We start from the raw sequence: 19,557 nt of genomic DNA, 5'->3' as shown, positions 1-19,557 counted from the left end.
GCAATGGAAGGTGGGAGGGTCTTAGGTCACATGCCCTGCATTGTCTTTCTTTTAATTTATTATTTAGTTATTGCACTTAAATCCTGTTGTTTTTCTCCAAGGAGCTCAAGGGAGGTGTACATGGTTCTCCCCCTTCTCAGTTAACCCCCACAGCAACCCTGTGAGGTGGGCTAGGCTGAGAGGCTGTGACCGGTCCAGGGTCACACCCAGTGAGCTTCATGGCTGAGCAGGGACTTGAACACTGTTCTTCCGGGTCCTGGTCCAACACTCTGACCACTACACAAACCTCTGGGTCTCTTCCTCTTCTTTTAACCTGGGTACCGCCATGCACACGCCCCTCCCGCAGGATCCTGATTTGCAAAGCCCATTCTGCAGAGTGAAGAACAGCGATGAGGAAAACCACAGTGCAAGAAAAGCAATGAGGGAGACGGCATTTGTCCACAGACAGTTTTCTGGGTCATGTGGCCAGCAGGATAAACCGCTTCTGGAGCAACGGGACACTGTGACGGAAGCCAGAGCACACAGAAACACAGTTTACCTTCCCGCCGGAGTGGTACCTATTTATCTACTTGTGCTGGTGTGCTTTCGAACTGCTAGGTTGGCAGGAGCTGGGGCAGAGCAAGGGGAGCTCACCCCATGGTAGGGATTTGAACCACCAACCTTCTGATCAGCAAGCCCAAAGGGCTCAGTGGTTTAGACCACAGCACCACCATTCCCTATAGAACAGCAATAAGAGCTAGTGGTCACAGTGCAAGAAAAGCAAACTTAGTAAAAGAAGAAGTCATCATGAAAGTAGCCTGAAAATCACAAGATAAAGGGGCAGAAGCAGAGGTATTACTACATCATGCAAAGTAGCAATACTGGGGGGGGGGGGGACAAGGTTTGAGCATCTGCCCTGCATGCAGAAGGTCCCAATTTCATTTCCCAGAGGCACCTCCAGGTCTGGTGACCCATTGCTGCCAGTCAGTGTAAGCATCTCTGAGCTTGCTGAACCAATGGTTGATTCCGTATGACACATTTTATACTTAAGGCGGTGTACTCTTCTTCAATGGAGGCTTTTAAGCAGAGGTCGGGTAGCCAACTGTCAGGGATGCTTGAGTTGAGATTCCTGCACTGCGGGGGGCTGGACTAGATGACCCTTGGGGTCCCTCCCTGTTATGTACTGAGTTGAATCAGGTCCAAAAGGCAGCAGTCTGATTGGTCCTAGAATAATAGGATCCAGAATGCAGCAGTCTGATTGGTCCTAGAACAATAGGATTCAGAATGCAGCAGTCTGATTGGTCCTAGAACAATAGGATTCAGAATACAGCAGTCTGATTGGTCCTAGAACAATAGGGTCCAGAATGCAGCAGTCTGATTGGTCCACAGGAGCCACCCAGTCCAGCTCCAGGTGGAAGTTAATCTGCAACCTGATTGGCCTACAGGAGAATCCCAGAATTAGCCAATCACGTGGGGCCCATTGCGTAAATAATGTATATAAAGCAGATATTTTGGGGGAACTTTCATTCCTCACTACTATGAAGCTGAATAAAGAGCATGAAATCCACTCTTGACTCCGAGTATATTTCACTGCCCATTCTACAAATCTATTATTCTGTGATTCTTCAATTGTCCCCTGTCCTTAGAACTGAGATACACCCCCCCTTGTTTGCCCCCATGTCACCCAGCCACAGAATCCCTTGGAGCAGGGCAGAGGAGCAATGGATCGCTCTGCGCTTCAAGATGGCAGGACCGGTGGAATCCAGCCTGGTGCCACCACCGAGGAGGCTCCATTTCCCACCCAAGGGATTGGACAGGAGAGGCCAAGGAGCGGCCGGGTTTCAGATGTGAGCTTTGGAATAGCTTGGTGGTTCTGGCATTTCACATTGCGTGAGGATTTGGCCCACCTCTCGAGGCTACCGGGGGCGAGCAAGCTGGAGATGGTGGAGGGAGATTTCACAGGAGAAATAGTTCCTGGTTAGGCTGGAAATGCAAGCAGGCAGATGCTCATCTCTTGAGGAAGTGAGCAAACTCGTTTCCCTTGGCTGTGTCTCCTGCTCATCTCCTCCCACCTCCATATATATATAGGGTCACCTCATCATTCATGGTCCCACCACAGAAACAGCTTCTGTTTGGGTTAAGCAAGACATCATGAATTTTCAAGCAAAGGCCTAGGTCTGCTAACATTTTTTGGAAGAGCCCAGAACGTGTCCTTTGAGATGCGAAGCTGCAACAGGCAGCTGGTTGCAAACCAAGATGTGAGCCGTTTGGTAGCTCAGGTTTGGCAAAGCCAATCGTAATTTGTAGCAAAGCTACAGTTTTGTGTTCTCGGGTCCTGCCAGATTTAGCTTAATTGGCTGGCGGAAGAGCAAAGCTATCTTGCAAAACGTTTCACTGGTCATAAGAAAATTATTATGATCAGTGTTTTGCTAATGTAGGTTTTAGAAGGTGCAACTGAAGGAAAACCAGGAGATAAGTTGGCAAAGCAGGAGGGAGGGCAAAGATCTTGAAAAAGCATTAGACAAGCCCTGCTGGATCAGGCCCAAGGCCTATGTAGTCCAGTCTCCTATTCTCACAGTGGCCGACAAATAGAAAACCACAAGTTGAACTGGAGCTCAAGAGCCCTCTCCCTTCTTGTGGCTTCCAGAATCTGGTATTAGGAAGCTCTGAAAGCAACATCCTGGTCAAAATGGGGCAGGGAATGGGGCCCCCAGCCTCACAAAATGGCAGAATCTTCTGTCTTGGTTGCATCAGTGATTTCCCCAGATCCGAATTCAATAGCCAAGCGGCAACGTGTTGCCCTCTCACCTGTAAACTCAGCCATTTTGTTCCCAGACTCCTAAAAATATTGTGGTGTGTTTTCCCCCCTCCATCATCCACACAGTAGCTGTGCAACGAAGTTACCAAACCAGTCCGGGTCCCTCCCTGCCCCGCTCAGCCCAGGGTGGAGCTGCATTTGGGATCAGCTAGATTCCTGCAGCGCTCCGTGGCTTACCTCCCAGGGACAGATTTAATAATCCGTTGACTTCAGACTCAATGCGCTGTGTTGTAAATAAATCTTTCATCCTCTCGAGGTGTGGCAGACGGTTCGGCAGAGTTCCCAACCTCACAGCGAAGGCTCCTTTCCTCACCCCGGAGCTCTGTGGGCCGAGAGGGCGTTTTCCATCCTTGGGGCTCGATTAAGCAGAGCGCGTACCTGCACAACTGCTCATGGTCCTCCGAGGCACACACACACACCCCGCCGCCACAACACAATCCTTCTATCTGCAGTATTCCTTACAGGTGCACTGTGTGCAGTAATAGCGCCACCTGCTGACTGTGGACGGAATAGCGACACAACGCCCTTCAATACAGTTCACCGTTACTCACTTCACTCAAGGCTAGGAAAGGTGGTCGTGCCCCCACGACGGGCTCACCTGCCTCTCTCTCTCTGCCAAGAACTAAGAAGAGACAATAAAAACAGAAGGGACACGTAGGTCTGTTTTCTGAATTTTGTTTATTCCTCCTGGGCTTAGACACAGCTCTGGGGATGGACATCAAACGCTCCTCAGCATCTCTGCAGGACTCTGGCTACCTCTGCGGCATGGAGGAGCCGGAGGGCTGGGTGGGTGCAAATGGGTTGCCAGGTTGTGTGTCTGTTTTAAGGCAAGGGGAATGGGGAAGGGCCTGTGGGCTGTTTATACCAAGACCCTCCAGCTGAGAAAATGACAAGGAACTGAAGGTTTGAAAGATGATTGCAGCCACATGATGAGGAAGCTACCTGAGCTGTTGGATGCAAATATGGCCAGCAGAGGGGGACACAAAGAGACAGCTTGAGAAGCACAATTCTACTCCATCCTGCCCTCTTGTAGAAGCTTCCCATCGGAAGCTGCCTTCTACTGAGTCAGGTCGTTCATCCAGCTAGCTCAGTACTGGCTACCCGGACTGGGAAAGACTCTTCTGTGTTTCAGGAAGGACTCGTTCCTAGCCCAGCCTGGACATCACCAGGAACGGACCTTCTGCATGCAAGGCAGAGGCTCTCACAACTGAACTGTGGGCTTTCTGGAGAACAGTAGAAGCAACCTGCTGGATCAGGCCCATGGCCCACCTACTGTGGCATCCTGTTCTCACAGTGGCAGACCAGATGCCCAATGGGAAACCCTAAAACAGGACTCAGCCTCCTCCTCCCTGAATTTGTCCAATCCTCTTCTAAAGCCATCCACGTTGATGGCCATCTCTGCCTCTTCATGGAGGTGAGGGCCATCAGTAGCTACTAACATCTGAATCCCAGTTGCAGGAAACCACAGGAGGGCTGTTCTTTTTCTGGAGTCATGTTTGCAGATTTCTGGTCAGCCGCAGTGAGAACAGGAAGCTGGACTAGAAGGGCCCCTGGCAGGCAGTTCTTAGTGAGTTCCATAGTTTAACTCTGGGCTGCAGGGAGAAGCGCTTTCTTCTGTCTGCCCCGAATCTTCCGACGGTTCAGCTTTATGGGGTGTGCAAGAGCTCTCATTCATTTCATTCAGCTCACCTTAAAAAAGAACTTGTTGGAGCTGGGAAACGTTCAGTCAGAAAAGTGTCAGCGAAACGATCAAGGGCGTGGAGTGACTAATTCATTTGGGACTAATTCGTTTAGAGAAAAGGTGGGTAAGGGGTGAAATGATAGAGGTTTATGAAATGAGGGAGAAAGTGGATTAAGAAAAGTATCTCTCCTTCTCTATTACGTTCAGTGGAGCTTGTGCAGAAGTGGAGCTTATGCAGAAGAATTTGGGTGTGTGTTTGTGACTCCAGATCGAAGGACCGTGTGTGTGCTAACACAAATCCACAGGTAGGAGGTTTCACGTTGAAAAGTCTTGTGAACAGCAATGCCATCTAATGGCTTTCCTTCACAGGCTCAGTGCATTTTACGTAAGGATTCCAGTGTTATGTTTCCTCCCACCTGCGTAAGGAAAAGCTTCAGCCACGTGACAGCATCTGATGCTCCCCAACTGTTGGTTGGGATTAATTCCTCATCCACTAAGAGAGGTAAGGCAGAGGTGGTCCCCGCCTCAAACTCTTCCCTTTTACAAACTGGAGAGAGTTCATATTAATTTGCAGATTATCCATCCCATGAGATTCTGGCATAACGATCAGAAGAAACGCAAGAGGGAGAGTCTTCATTCAGCTCACGGTTAACATATGGAACTCACTGCTGCAGGATGCCATGGGCTTTACCAAAGGATCGGATGATTCCAAGGGCTCTGTAGATCTCACAGTACATGACTGTGTACAAAGAGGCAGTCTGTCAAAGTGCCAGAATTGGAAGAACAAAAACAAAAGGGAAGATTCTCTCTAAATTCGTTGGCAGTTGCCTTAAACCAAGTCAGACTATTGAGCCCCCTTTCAAAGTGCCAGCTGGTCCCATAAGGACTTAAGAAAAGCCTGCTGGATCCGATCACTGGCCCATCTAGTCCAGCATCCTGTTCTCACAGCGGCCAACCAGATGCCTCAATGCATTGCCCCTGCAGCTATTAGCCCTTGCCAAGCCCTCTCTTCCTCCATGAATTTGTCCAGTCCTCTAGTACAGGCACGTCCAACTTCCAATAGACTGTGATCTACTCACACTATTAAAAAAATTGGCAGAGATCTACCTATTGGATTGACCAAAGTTCTTGAGCTTTTTTTGAAGAGCCTTCACCAAAGCTCTTAAGCTTTCTTTAGGGGAGGGTTGACCACAGCTGTTGAACTTCTTTCCCTTTTTCTTTTGGGTCAGTCGATCTGGATCATGCAATCAACCAGGATCAACCATGGGTGTCCCAGGATTGACTGGTAGATCGCAATTGACCTGTTGGACATGCCTGCTCTTGTATAGCCACACGGGCTGCCTCCTGGTTTAACTCTGCGCTGTGTGAAGAAGTCCTTTCTGGCCTCTGGCCTGAATCTCCCAAGCTCCATCTTCATGGGACGTCCAGTGGGCCAGAGCAGAGAGTGCATTTGGGCTTTTGGGAAAGGAGCTGTTCCTTGCCAGTGGAGACACTCATAACTGAGCCCTGCCGAAATCTGGGATTAGGAGGAAGGCGTCCAAGAGAAAGGAGGCAGCTTGGAGGTCTAGAGCCTCTTTCTTCCTGATGCCACTCAAAGGCGAGAGCCGGTGCTGGTCTGGGATGCCGACGGTGGTCCACGGCTGAGAGTGTGGGGTGCCGAAAATTGCAGGGGGTCCCAAGCAGAGACTTCCAGGGATCGCCAGGAGAAGCGTGTCTCCGGGAGCTGAGGGCTGAGCCCAGCACAGGAGGACAAGGAGGGGGAGAGGGCCTGGGAACCCCTCCAATATTCCCTGTGAAACCTGTCCGTTAATTTATTCCGAGGATTTGTACAAAAATAAAGGGTTTTGCTGATAAGATTTAGAACAAATATTAAATAAATATTCTTTCTTTTTTAATGGCATGTCCGTGGCCTAGTTCATAGCTCGTCTCTGGGGTTGATGCCGGATTCACTGGGTCCGAGGAGCTCCTGGTTCAAGGCCGCAATGACTTCGTCGGCTTTGATTCGCTCCTGGAGGGAAGGAGGGAGAGAAGAGGGAGTCAGGAGGTCCAGGGAGCATGGAGGCTGGGTTATGAAGGAGGGTCTACCACGTCCCAAGGGATTCTGTGGCTGGGGGATGTGGTGGCGAACAAGGGGGTCTCTCGGCCCTAAGGACGGGGGGCAATCATAGAATCACAGAGTCACTCCAAAATTGAGGATTGGGCCTGTTACATCTACCTCCCTGAAGCTCAGCACTGGCACCCCACGGGGATGCGTGCTGAGTCCCTACCTGTACTCATTGTACACATATGACTGTATGTCATCTGATCCATCCACTATAATTATTAAGTTTGCAGATGATACTACCATAATGAGTCTAATTACATGTGGAGATGAATCAGCGTACAGGGGGGAGGTTCAAAAAGTATCTGCATGGTGCCTAGAGAATAACTTGCACCTAAATATTAGCAAGACAAAGGAGATGGTGTTGGACTTTCGGAGGAAGAGAGGGGAACTAGCCCCGTTGTATATTGGGGTGTGTGTGTGTGGAGAGAGAGTCTCTTCCTTTAAATTCATGGGAGTTTACCTTAGTGAAGACCTCACTTGGAAAAACAATATACCGTATTTTTCGCTATATAGGACGCACCCAACCATAGGAGGGGGAGAACAGGGAAATTTTTTTTTCTTGTTCTCTCCCTCAAAAACAAGGTGCGTTCAACAGCAGGTTGGGGAACAGCGCAAAGGCTGCTTTCTCCCACTGCCAACCTCAAAGATCCCTGAAGCCTTTGGAGCGCAGCTTCGGGGACAGCCTTTCAAGCCTCCGCAGAGGCTTTGTGCAGCCATCCCGAAGGTAGAACAGTGAGACGGAGAGCTGCACAGCGCCCCTTCTCGCTGTTTTGGCTTCGGGGACAGCGTTTCAAGCCTCCACAGGGCAGTGGGGTGCCTTCACCCCGCTGCCCTGCAGAGGCTTTGTGTAGCCATCCCGAAGCTAGAACAGCTTCGGGCTGCAAGCTGCTATCCGCAAGCCTTCGGAGCCCAGTGGAAGTTCCCGCCGGGCTCCCAAGGCTTGCAGATAGTTGCTGAAGCCTGGAGAGTGAGAGGGGTCAGTGCGCACCGACCCCTCTTGCTCTCCAGGCTTCAGCGAAAGCCTGCATTTGCTCCATAGGACACACACACTTTCCCCCTTCATTTTTGGAGGGGGAAAAGTGCTTCCTATAGAGCGAAAAATACGGTAACTCAGGTGGTCACAAAGGCCCAAGAGAGACTCCATTTCCTCATTTGCGAAAGAATAATGTTAAATAACAATTGTTGACTTCCTTCTACTAGTCCACACCAGAAAGTGTCCTCTCATATTGTATCACAGTGTGGTATGTTGGCTTGACAGCCACGGACAGAAAGTCTTTGCAGAGGGAGGTGAACACAGAACATGCTATCATGGGCTGTCCCCTGAGCCCACTAGATGACATCACAAGGGATCGTTGCTTTGGAGAGTGAGAAAAATTATCAGGGACGATTCACACCCTGGCCAGCACCTCTTAAATTTCCTACCCTTGGGCAGGAGACATAGAAGTATAATCAGTGGTAACAACAGGCTAAAAAACAGTTTCTATCCATGGGCTGTTAGGCTGCTGAACAGAAAATAATATAGTGCAACTGACTTTTAGGGTTGGTGTGTTGTGCAACAAACACAGAGTGCAATTAGACTGAGTGTATGGGGAGGGAGACTCAGTTAATTTCATTGTACACAGGTTGTACATTGGCAATAAAGGTATCATCATCATCATCATCATCATCATCATCATCATCATCATAGAATTGCAGTGTAGGAAGAGACCCTGAGGCTCATCTAGTCCAACCTTCTGCAGTGCAGGAATTGCATGATAATAACAATAATGCTACAGTAGGGATAGTGAATAGTTTGGGGAGGTCTCCTTAAATTAAAAGTGCTTAAATTTGGCTGCATTGTAGCTTTTGCAATAAGGCTGCTGTTCACGTAGTGTTGCCATTTTCAGCCACAGACTAAGCTCAGAACTCTTCTTCTCTGCTTGCTGAAGAGCTCTGTGTGACTCAAATGTGCTCTCATCAAGTTGTGTGTTGGTCCACAATTCCCTATTGCACTCTCTTTCAAAAGAAAGCTATATAGTGATGTACATTTCGGGAGATGTGTCCCTGGTTAATTCTACAAACAGACCACCAGGTGTCAGCAGTACCCTAATCTAAGTGAACTTCGTTGGACTGGTCATGTTGTGCAGATGCCTGATGGTCGTCTTCCAAAGCAACTACTCTATTCCAAACTTAAAAATGGAAAGTGTAGTGCTGGTGGTCAACAAAAGAGGTTCAAAGACGGTCTCAAGGCAAATCTAAAAAAATGTAGTATGAACACCAACAACTGGGAAACACTGGCCTGTAAGCCCTCCAATTGGAGAACAGCCTTGACCAAAGGTGTCATGGGCTTTGAAGACACTCGATGCAAAGGAGAAATATGCTAAGAGGAAGGCACGCTTGGCAAATCTACACCGTGATCAACTCCCACCTGGAAACCAATGTCCGCACTGTGGAAGGACGTGTGGATCCAGAATTGGCCTCCACAGTCACTTATGGACTCATTGTTTAAGGAAGTTATGAATGGGTGACATTTTAATGTATTTTTAATCTTTGTTGGAAGCCGCCCAGATGGATGGGGTACAAATAAATAAATTATTATTATTATTATTATTATTATTATTATTATTATTATTATTAAAACAGTGTTTATGGAAGACAATCTTACTCAGCTATGAGGGATCACCAAAGAAGAAGAATCTAAGTGATGCCCTATCAAATACTAGCTGGAATTGACAGTACTGTACAGTGGACACTCGGGTTGCGAACGTGATCTGTGCGGGAGGCACGTGTGCAACCCACAGCATTCGCAACCCACAGCGCCACATCTGCGCATGCAGCCTGAAGCGCCTTAACCCAAGGTATAACTGTAGTAATAAACTTGGCTTCCATTATGTCATGGATCAGTTTTGAAAAGAAGGTTTGCAGATCAAAACCAGCAGCTGAATATTGTTTGTGCAACATTTATTCATTTATTTCATAAAATGGACACGCATCTTGATTGTAAGGAAAAAAGGGAAAAAATTGGCTTGGGATGTGAACGAGTCGAAGATCTTTCTGCTAATTCCCTTTGGCTATAATAGGAGAGACATTGTACCTAAGCGAGGGCAGTATCTTTGCAACAGATTTGTGCCTATTTAAAAAAAGAGGAGAATGAAGATAGTGAAATAAATTGCTGGCATACTAGCATCAGCGTGGGTCTGACAGCTCTCTCCTTTCAATCCGGATTCATTGGACGGCCTTTCTCATCGAGTGAGAGTGCTCCTGCAGTCTCTCTTCTCCCATGTAAACGAGATAATGAAAAACTCACCAGTTCCCGGTAGAGAGGGTTGAGGGTGAACCACAAGGCAACCGCACACCGCTGGCCTTTGGTCACAGCCTTCACGCCATGAGGATTCTCCCCACCAGATGAAAAGCTGATCATGCGCCCACATTTGGGTTTGATGGAGGCCTGGGAAGCAGAGAAAGGGCAGGAAATGTTAGCGGACATTCCTCTTTCTCTTCCCAAGGGTTTGGAATCAGGAGCCTCTGATCCTGGAGTCAGCATAAGACTGTCCTGACTAGTAGTCACTGAGACCACAGAACACCGGTCTTGAAAGACCTACACTGGCTCCCAGTACGTTTCCAAGCACAATTCAAAGTGCTGGTGCTGAGCTTTAAAGCCCTAAATGACCTCGGTCCAGTAGACCTGAAGGAGCGTCTCCACCCCCATCGCTCTGCCCGGACACTGAAGTCCAGTGCCAAAGGCCTTCTGGCGGTTCCCTCACTGTGAGAAGCCAGGCAGAGGGCCTTCTCGGTAGTGGCGCCCGTCCTGTGGAACGCCCTCCCACCAGATGTCAAAGCGATAAACAACTATGTGACTTTTAGAAGATACCTGAAGGCAGCCCTGTTTAGGGAAGCTTTTAATGTTTAATAGGTTATTGTATTTTAGTGTTTTGTTGGAAGCTGCCCAGAGTGGCTGGGGAAACCCAGCCAGATGGGCGGGGTATAAATAATAAATTATTATTATAGTCACCATGGGCCTTAAAGTCATGCAAATAGTGAAAGAAGAATGGCAGACAAAACTAATGGACTACACAGATTTAGATGAAATGGCAGGAAGGATTTGAAATCTGCAGGACCAGAGATTTACAGAAGATTGGAAGAAATATACAAACTATTTGAAGAGCAACTGTAATCAACAAATTACACAAGTAGGACTACAAGAAGTTTTGTAAGGAGAAATACATGAAACATTGCAAAGTAGAGAAAGAATAGAGATATTAGTTATGAGACTTAAATGTAATAGTGAAGTAAGAAATGTATATTAAGTGAATAGACTGGAAAATTTTCAGATGTGATTGATGGAAGTCAAAAAATTGTATAAGATGTAAAAGTATGTCTAATTACTGTTGGAAATAATATGTTAAAAAAACTAATAAAAATTATATATATATATATATAGTCATTCAAATAGGTGGAAGACCGCCTCTCTCTGTAATCCCTCTACACCAGAGCTTGCCAAACTGTGTGTCGAGACACATCAGTGTGTCAGCTGCGGGTTTGTCATGTGAACGTTCCCTGCGCTCCTCCCTGGAAAGGGGTTAGTTCAGCCTCGGGTTTGCTAGCAAAACAGAATTACTGTGTCGTGAAATGATGCATGTCTAAAAAGCGTGTTTGGAAAGCTCTTATCTGCTCCATGCATAATCTTATGTGCCTCTGTCCCCTTGCACCGTATTCCCTAAAACCCCAAAGACCCAAATGTTGTTGCCTTTCATGGTAGGGGAGTAACCTATGGTTAGCATCTGGCACAGAGTGTTAAGTTGTGGGTGAACATATCAGACGACACAGCGATTCTTCAAACAGCTCTTGTTTATTCACAGGCCAGAACAGAACTGAACTGAAGGGTTCAGCCAACCTGCTTATATAGAGCTCCACTAGGACGCAACAGTAACCATTTTCTGTAACTATCCAATCACTGAACGTCACTTTCAATCCCTTATTTGCATATGTGGACCTGAGGGAAAACTATCTACAGTATCCCCCTGCTGGCCCAGGGTGAGAACTTCAGTACATAACACAGAGCTCTTCCACAATGCTCCCTTGGCAATCTCCCCCTGAGCTCGTTCGGAGGCCTCTGCCTTGCTGGCCCTTTCCCATCTGGCCTGGGAGAGTGGAATGCGGACTGACTCCAGCTACAAAAACTGAGGCTGTTGGACAGATTCTCAGGCTGGAGGGTTGAGGGAGCTGTTGCTGTTATTGATATTATCGTTGTTTCTTTAGTTTTAGATCTTATGATTTACATGGAAGTTGTTTCCATTTGGTTGTGTACTTTTTGATGTGTTTTTTATTGTTTATGACTTCTGTTATGTTTGTAATTATGTAAATCTTGCCATGTTGCAAGCCACCTTGAGCATAGTTTCAAACTATGGCAAGGCGGCATGCAAATAAAGTATTGATCGTGGTGATGCTCACCGTCACAGTCTTGGCATCCATCTCGGTGAAGATAAATTCACCCCCTTCGAAATCACTGTTCATGTACAGGAGGGCACTAGCAGGAGAGAAAGCGGGAAGGTTAGCGGAGGGAGACTGGTCCCGACCTGCTCTGAAGAAAGTCCCTCTCATAGCGCCGGAAGTGGAATTTCTGTTTGTCTCATTATCAGGGTCGCCTCTGTTGTGTCTGGAAAAGTGCCGTCTAACCACAAAACTGGTAAGAAACAGTTTAGGAGGAACACTGACTGATAAAGTAAAAAAACATCTCCAGAGAAGGCACAAGGAGGGTTCTGCATGTACAGTAAAAATTTGCTGACTAAAGCAACATTTCAATGTTCTAGCGTTTGTCCGCTCTTTCAGGTTCCTATTGGAAGACCGGACAAACGCTAGAACATTAGCAGTGGCAAAGTTTTTATCGGTGGTTGCAAGAACCAATGATCCCTATATTCTGAACAAAATGCTTGTTTAACCTGGAGGTAGGCTGCATGAATTGTGTATTGCTTTGTAAAGATTTGGTGGGTCTCTCGACCGTAATAAAGATTGGTGACGATGATGATCAGGAGTGCTCTGATGGCGTTTCCTGCTTGGCAGGGGGTTGGACTCAATGGCCCTTGTGGTCTCTTCCAACTCTATGATTCTATGATGACATTTCAAGGACTTGGTTGGATTAAGATATAGGTGTTGGTGCTGACCTTGAAAGCCCTAAATGGCCTCAAAGGCCCAGTATACCTGAAGGAGTGTCTCCACCCCCATCGTTCATCCCGGACACTGAGGTCCAGCTCCGAGGGCCTTCTGGCGGTTCCCTCCCTGCGAGAAGTGAGGTTACAGGGAATCAGGCAGAGGGCCTTCTCGGTGGTGGCGCCTGCCCTGTGGAACGCCTTCCCAACAGATGTCAAGGAAATAAACAACTATCTGAAGTTTAGAAGACATCTGAAGGCAACCCTGTTTAGGGAAGTTTTTAATGTTTGATGTTTTAATGTATTTTTAATCTTTTGTTGGAAGCCACCCAGAGTGGCTGGGGAAACCCAGCCAGATGGGCGGGGTATAAATAATAAATTATTATTATTATTATTATTATTATTATTAGGCAATGGGGTGGCAGAAAGTGGCTGGGAAGCGCATGAACGGCTTAGACGGTGTATATATTTTTTCCTATGCAGAGAATTTCCAATGGAAATTACGGGTTGCCAACCCTACCTGTAATCTCGGAAGGTGTAGGCGGGGGGCTCTTTCCAACACTCATTGGTTTCCGGGTCCAGGAGGCAATTGTCAGCATGGATAGGGTGGCTGAGGTCATTCCTCCGCTCCTGGTGGCCTGCAGAGGGCAAAGATAAGGGAGGTTCAGCCTTGCTTACAACCTCTCATTTCATCCCGGGTCTCACTAAATAAACAGCAACAGATTACTGTATTTTTTGCTCAAAAATGAAGGGGAAATGTGTGTGCATCATATGGAGCAAATGCAGGGGGGAGGCAGGCAGGAAAAGCCCCCCAAAGTCTCACACAAGCGCCACACGGCTCTTGCGGGCTTTTCCTCAGGAGGGAGAAGGGACTGACTTGGCCAGTCAGTCCCTTCTCCCTCCTCGTAGAAAAGCCCACAGGAGCCACGCACTCCTTAAAGGGTGAGCGGCACCTCTCGGTTTTTGCGAGAGGTGGGGGTATTGCCATAGCCGCGTGCAGCCTCTCCCGGCTGGAGAGGTTGCGCGCAGCTATGGCAGAAGCCAAGACAGTGAGGGATGCATCCCGCTCGCTGTCTCGGCTTCTTTGCTCTTTGGGGCTGGGGGTGGGGGACCCAGGCTTCCCCGGCAGCCCTGAGAAGCTCGCAGAGTAGCGGGAAGGCTGCACGCCTTTCTGCTGCTCCCCGACCTGCTCTTTGGGGCTGGTGGTGGGCTTCCCCCCGCCAGCCCCAAAGAGCAGGTTGAAAGGAACCCTTCACTGAAGCCTGGAGAGCGAGAGGGGTTAGTGCGCACTGACGGCTCTTGCTCTCCAGCAGTGGCGTAGCGTGGGGGTGCAGGGGGGGCCGGCCGCACCGGGCGCAAAATCTGGGGGTTAGGGGGTGCAAATGCACGGGTTAGGGGGTGCAAATGCACGGCTTAGGGGGTGCAAATCCATGGGTTAGGGGGCACAAATTACTTGCCTTGCCCCTGGTGCTGACAACCCACGCTACGCCACTGCTCTCCAGGCTTCCAAGGTAGCCGCCTAAAGGTGACTGAAGGCACCTTGAATGGCACCTTGTTTTAGAGGGGGAGAACAAGAAAAAAAATTCTCCCCCTCTCTGCGCAGCGCCTCCTGCCGCTTCACTGAAGAGGCACTGGGCAGAGAGGGGGAGATTATTTTTTTCTTGTTCTCCCCCTCTAAAACAAGGTGCGTCCTGTGGTTGGGTGGGTGAGTCCTATAGAGCGAAAAATATGGTATTTCTTTGTTGCTGTGCAAACTACTGAGTCATGACTGGCCATATTTTCAGTAATGTATGCATTGTTATGCAAGCTTTCCCTTAATACACACAATTCTGTTCGCCTTATTTACCGAGAGAATTGCATCACATTCTTCTGGATGTGTGTTTTGCTTTACATGTTGTTTCACAAAGCACAGATTTCCTCCAAGTTCATTTATTTCATTTGCTTGGTGAATGCTCACAGCGCTTCATATCTCCACAGAAATCTCCAAATGGCTTACAAATCCAGCAAACAAGAACCAACAAATTATTGGGGGGAAGCCACATAAACGTGTAGTGAGGAGGCGACCGCATTCGAGTCTGAACAATGCCTCTACCATGGATAATTCTGCAATTCTGCATTCTAAGTAACGTAATTCAATCGACATCTCTGAATAGCATGCAGGAGTGAGGTTCGGCAGACTGGAAAGTTTTTTGAGGCAGGCCTTACCTGACAGAGCTGTCCGACACACCAGGTGTGTGTAGGAGAAATAGAGGGTGGAATTGAGCCTGAAGTATGACTCCACGATCCTGCGGGCTTTCTCGCTGACATCGTAGAAGAGGCGGGCACTCCCCAGGGGAACTCTCCCCTCATAGCCAAACTGCGGGAAAACCAGAGTGCAATTGTTCTCTCAGTTCCATATCCAGCCCACCTTCAACCAAGAATGTGGAGAGCTTCTCCTCAGGGCTGTTTTAAGCATATTTGGCGCCGTGATGCAAAGCTCCCTTCGGCGCATGCACACACACACCGGATTTCCAGAGTTGTCGACCTTTTTCCTTTTTTTAGGGAGGATGGCGCTGCCAGCGGGGCTGGAGGAGGCGGGCAGCAGCTGGAGGGCGGCTCCTCTGGCGGAGAAGAGGCGGAGGCTGGATGCGGTGCCTCCCGGCTCAGCTGGATGCTTTGTGCCGCGGTGGCCACAGCAGACGGCGGCTCCGGGTGAGGCGCTGCTTCGGTGCGGCATGGCAGAGGCGGGCAAGGGCGGTGAGCTGATGCCAGGAGGCGCCGCGTCCAGCCTCCAGCTCTTCTCTGGTGCCCCCCAGAACCTGGCACCCTGGCACCCCGCGCCACTAGCCTCTATGGGTAAGATGGCCCTGAGAGAGAGACACAACTCGGGAAGAAGTAGCTGGTGGGTGTTTGGGGGAAACAAAGCCATGTTGCTCATGATTAACCCCCTCTTGCCTCTATGGAGCTTCTCCTACATCAGAACACAAGAAGAGCCTTGCGGGATCAGGCCAAGGGCCTATCTCTCCCAACATCCAGTTCCCAACCAGTTCCCCGCAAGAAACCCAAGGGAAGTTTTGAACACAAAAGCACTCTCCCCCCTCCTTGTGGTTGCCAATAACTGGGGTTCAGAAGCATCGCTGCCTCCATCCTGGCTAGGAGCCACTGACAGCCCCTTGTAGGGCATGGAGAATCCTCCTCTCCCTTTGGTAACTTCACAGGTAAGAACTAAGAAGCAGTTGATATGTTTATAGTCCTTTTATTGCAGCATCATGTTGAAAGCACAAATATACAGCTCTCTGCAAGGAGGGCATTTGCCTACTCTAAACCCTCCTTCCGACTTCTGCAACATTTTAGGCACCAATGGGGAGTTCCTTCCTCCCTCTGCCTCCTTTGCTCTCTGATACATCCGGACCTCCGAGTCCGTTGTGATGGGGGAGGTCCCCCACACTCTCGATTGATGTCTCTTCTAGCTGTCCCCTCCCTTCTGGCTCCCTTGTCATTATCTCGCAACTAGGTAATTCCTCCCTAACCTGTTCAGCTTCTGTTTCTGAACACACTATGGACGGGGGAGGGGGTGACTCTTCCCCCTCCAGCTCTTCATCAGAGAGAAGCTGGTCTGCCATAGAATGCCTTCTGTGCAACTGCCATAAAACTTAGGGAACAAGCTGTACTACCAAATGATTAAGGTTTTAAATGACAATTTTAGGTTATATTTTAGTGATCAAGATTCCATAAATTGTTAACTGCCGCTCTATCTGAATTGTCTCTATTATACCTAATTGCAATTCAATGTATTCCTGTTGTGTTTTATGATTTTCCTGATATTGCAAGTGAGCCGGAACTGGTCTGTGACCGTAATAATAAAATTCATTCATTCCTCAGTCCTTGTCATCAGACCATTCCCTGACACCTCTCCTCCACGGATCCGTCCGATCCTCAATTTAAGCCATCACAAAGGTTGGTGGCCATCACTGTGGCAGGGAGTTCCATTGTTTAACTCTGTGCTGCTTGAAGAAGGACTTTCCTTTTATCGACCTCAAGTTTTCCAACGGTCAGTTTCATTCGATGTGCACGAGTTCTAGTGTTAGGAGAGAGGGAGGAAAACTTCTCCCTATCCCCTCTCTCTGTGCCATGCACAGTTTCTTAAAGTGCTAAAGCAGGTGTCAACAAGGTTTATCTTGCCTGGGCCAGATCAGTCCCACAGAGATCCCGCCGTGGGCTGGATTGCACCTGTGCGTGAGCCCGCGATTTTCGGCATTTGCACAGATGCGATTTTTGGCACCACGGAAGCGAGTCCCTGCGCCGTGCTGCTTTAGCACAGTGCGCGAGTGGGCAGCTTGGTTCGGGGGTGACTCGTGGGCCGGTCAAACGACCTCCATGGGCCGCTTCTGGCCCATGGGCCTTAGGTTGCTGACCCCTGTGCTATAGTGTCACCTCAAAGGACTCATTCACACCGCTATTTGCCCCACCAACTCGTTGTTTACCGCTGAATCGGACCTCGTGGTTTACCGCTGAATCAGACCAAATGGAAATTGGGTTTTATGCGGATTGCTGTTTGTTCTGATTCAGTGCTAGAGAATGGGTTTCCCCAGGGAAAGCTGCAGGGCAAATGCAAAGCCTCTCGGACCCACTCATTCTAGGCATAGGACAGTTGGAAGTGTGCCCTTATTCACCTTTCCTCTAAACCGAAAAGTCCCAAACACTGCAACATTTCTTCATGCCAGTGCTGAGGTCCAGCTCTGAGGGCCTTCTAGGGTTCACTTCCCTGAGAGAAGTGAGGTTACAGGGAACCAGGCAGAGGGCCTTCTCGGTGGAACGCCTTCCTACCAGATGTCAAGGAAATAAACAACTACCTGATTTTTAGAAGGCATCTAAACGCAGCCCTGTACAGGTAAGCTTTTAATGTTTAATGTTTTATAGTGTTTTTAATATTCTGTTGGGAGCCGCCCAGAGTGGCTGGGAAGTCCCGGCCAGATGGGCGGGGTATAAGTAATAAATTATTGTTATTATATTATTATTTCTTCACTCCATTCCCTCGGCCATTTTGGCTGCCCTTCTCCGAACCTTTTCCATGTCTATCATATCCCTTTCGAGGTGAGGCAACCAGAACTGCGCACAACACTCTGAATGGGGTTGCGCCATAGACCTCTGCTTCTCTGCTCCTGCCCTAAACCATATGCCACTGAGCTTGGATCAGGGGCTAAAAGAGGAGTCCTGATATCCCAGGGAAAAAGAGAGTCTAGTCGACTGCAAGTTGAGCAGCAACCCTCGTACCTTGAGAGCTTTGAGGACGGTGGCCCCTTCGAACTTCTCGTTGGGTGTGTGGGGTGACGTCTTCCCCCGGTATCCATCTCCAGCCAGCAGAATTCCCTGAAGCAGAAAAAGGATATCAGGATTATTCCAATATGTTGACGCAACATTGGACTTTCCAGCTTCCAAGCTTCAAGGATGACACCAAGGGATTCCATCCACTTGGAAGGTCATTGCAAACCCCCAAGAGATTAATGGGAGATTCTGCAGGGAGCAACCAGCCTTTCCCATGGGGCGCAAACTGCAGAATGTCTAGGGCAGGTATTACTGTGAATTGTATTGCATTTATACAACTGGTGTGTGTGTTTTTAAAGGATATTGTGTTAATGTATGGATGTTCCATTATTTTATTCCTTTGTTCTACACAGTCCTGTGGTATTTTGACACTGGGCAGTACGTCAATTTCTTCAGCAAATATTCAGAAAGCTGCTGCCACACCATTTGGCAAAGGTAGGTGGACGTTGGGTGCCAAAACACCTACAGACCATTAGGTCAGGGAAGGCTGGCTCTGCTGCAATAATCTGCAAGCCTTAAAGCCCCATGAGACTTTTAGTCATCAGTCGCAGCCAAGGCAACAAACATCCTCACTCCATGCCCCAGTTATGGACAGAATAACAGAAATAATTTGCATTCCTGTGCATGCCCCCAACTTCTCTTGCACCCTGAGTCACCAGTTACTCACATTGGCGACCCGGTGCAACTCCCGACACTCATCCTCTGTGATCACGTTGTCCAGCAGCACCCTCTGGGTCCCGTTCAGCTGCTCTGAGTTGTACACAAATTTTACATCGCTGAAGAGAAGGGGACCACCTGGGAAGAGACAGAGCGAGAGAGATGGAAAATCACTTTGCAAGAGGAGTTCGCTTTTGCTTCTCTCTACCCTCAGATACTTAGCTGGGAGCGGCTTACGCAGAGGAGCAAGACAAAGGCCATGAGCCATTCAACTGACTCGGATGCCTTTTTTGGGATTCCTGCATGGCAGGGGGTTGGACTAGATGACCCCAGGGGTCCCTTCCAACTCTAACATTCTACGATTCATACAGGGCTCTCAGCCATCACTGAGCTGAGCAATTTTCCTCCTCTGCAAACAATGCCAGAACACCTGTAGTTTTAAGTAACAGACCAAGATCTGAATCACACACTTCAGAATTTGATGATGATGGTGGTGGTGACGATAGGCGTTCACATGGTGAGGATCAGGCCACGAAAGCATCAGTGAAAGTCAACAGGAGGCTCAAGCACAGCTGTGGCTGGACCAGAGTTGCATTGTTGCTGGATGACGCTCTCACTGTAGCTTAAATCGAATGATAGAGTTGTAGGCTTGGAAGGGGCTCCAAGAGTCCTCTAGGTTAGGCCCCTTGACAGACGGCCGTCCAACCTCTGCTTAAAAATCTCCAAGGAAGGAGAGTCCACAACCTCCTGAGGGAGACTGTTCCACTGTCAAACAGCTCCTATGGTCAAAAAGTTTTTCCTGATGTTTAGTTGAAATCTCCTTTCTTGTAAGTTAAATCTGTTGGTTCAAATCCTCTCCTCCAGAACAGGCGAAAAGAAGCTTTTTATG

General features: G+C 48.6%; 1 protein-coding gene across 2 annotated transcripts in view; it reads right to left on the bottom strand.

The window, feature by feature from the left end:
• Nucleotides 1-3,456: 3,456 nt before the first annotated feature.
• P3H2 (prolyl 3-hydroxylase 2) overlaps nt 3,457-19,557 on the bottom strand; it is a 112,173-nt gene continuing 96,072 nt past the window's right edge. For both annotated transcript variants that reach the window (XM_081910878.1, XM_081910879.1), the window contains exons 9-15: nt 18,679-18,806; nt 17,961-18,056; nt 14,913-15,063; nt 13,228-13,345; nt 12,013-12,088; nt 9,869-10,009; nt 3,457-6,486 (exon numbers count right to left, since the gene is read on the bottom strand). In XM_081910878.1, the coding sequence (XP_081767004.1) occupies nt 6,394-6,486; nt 9,869-10,009; nt 12,013-12,088; nt 13,228-13,345; nt 14,913-15,063; nt 17,961-18,056; nt 18,679-18,806 (803 nt within the window). In that variant the 3' untranslated portion in view covers nt 3,457-6,393. The remainder of the gene's footprint in view (nt 6,487-9,868; nt 10,010-12,012; nt 12,089-13,227; nt 13,346-14,912; nt 15,064-17,960; nt 18,057-18,678; nt 18,807-19,557) is intronic.

Source organism: Podarcis melisellensis, assembly GCF_964234715.1.
Source record: "Podarcis melisellensis genome assembly, chromosome: 5".
Lineage (NCBI taxonomy): Eukaryota > Metazoa > Chordata > Lepidosauria > Squamata > Lacertidae > Podarcis > Podarcis melisellensis.
This window is presented reverse-complemented; position numbering and strand designations above follow the sequence as displayed.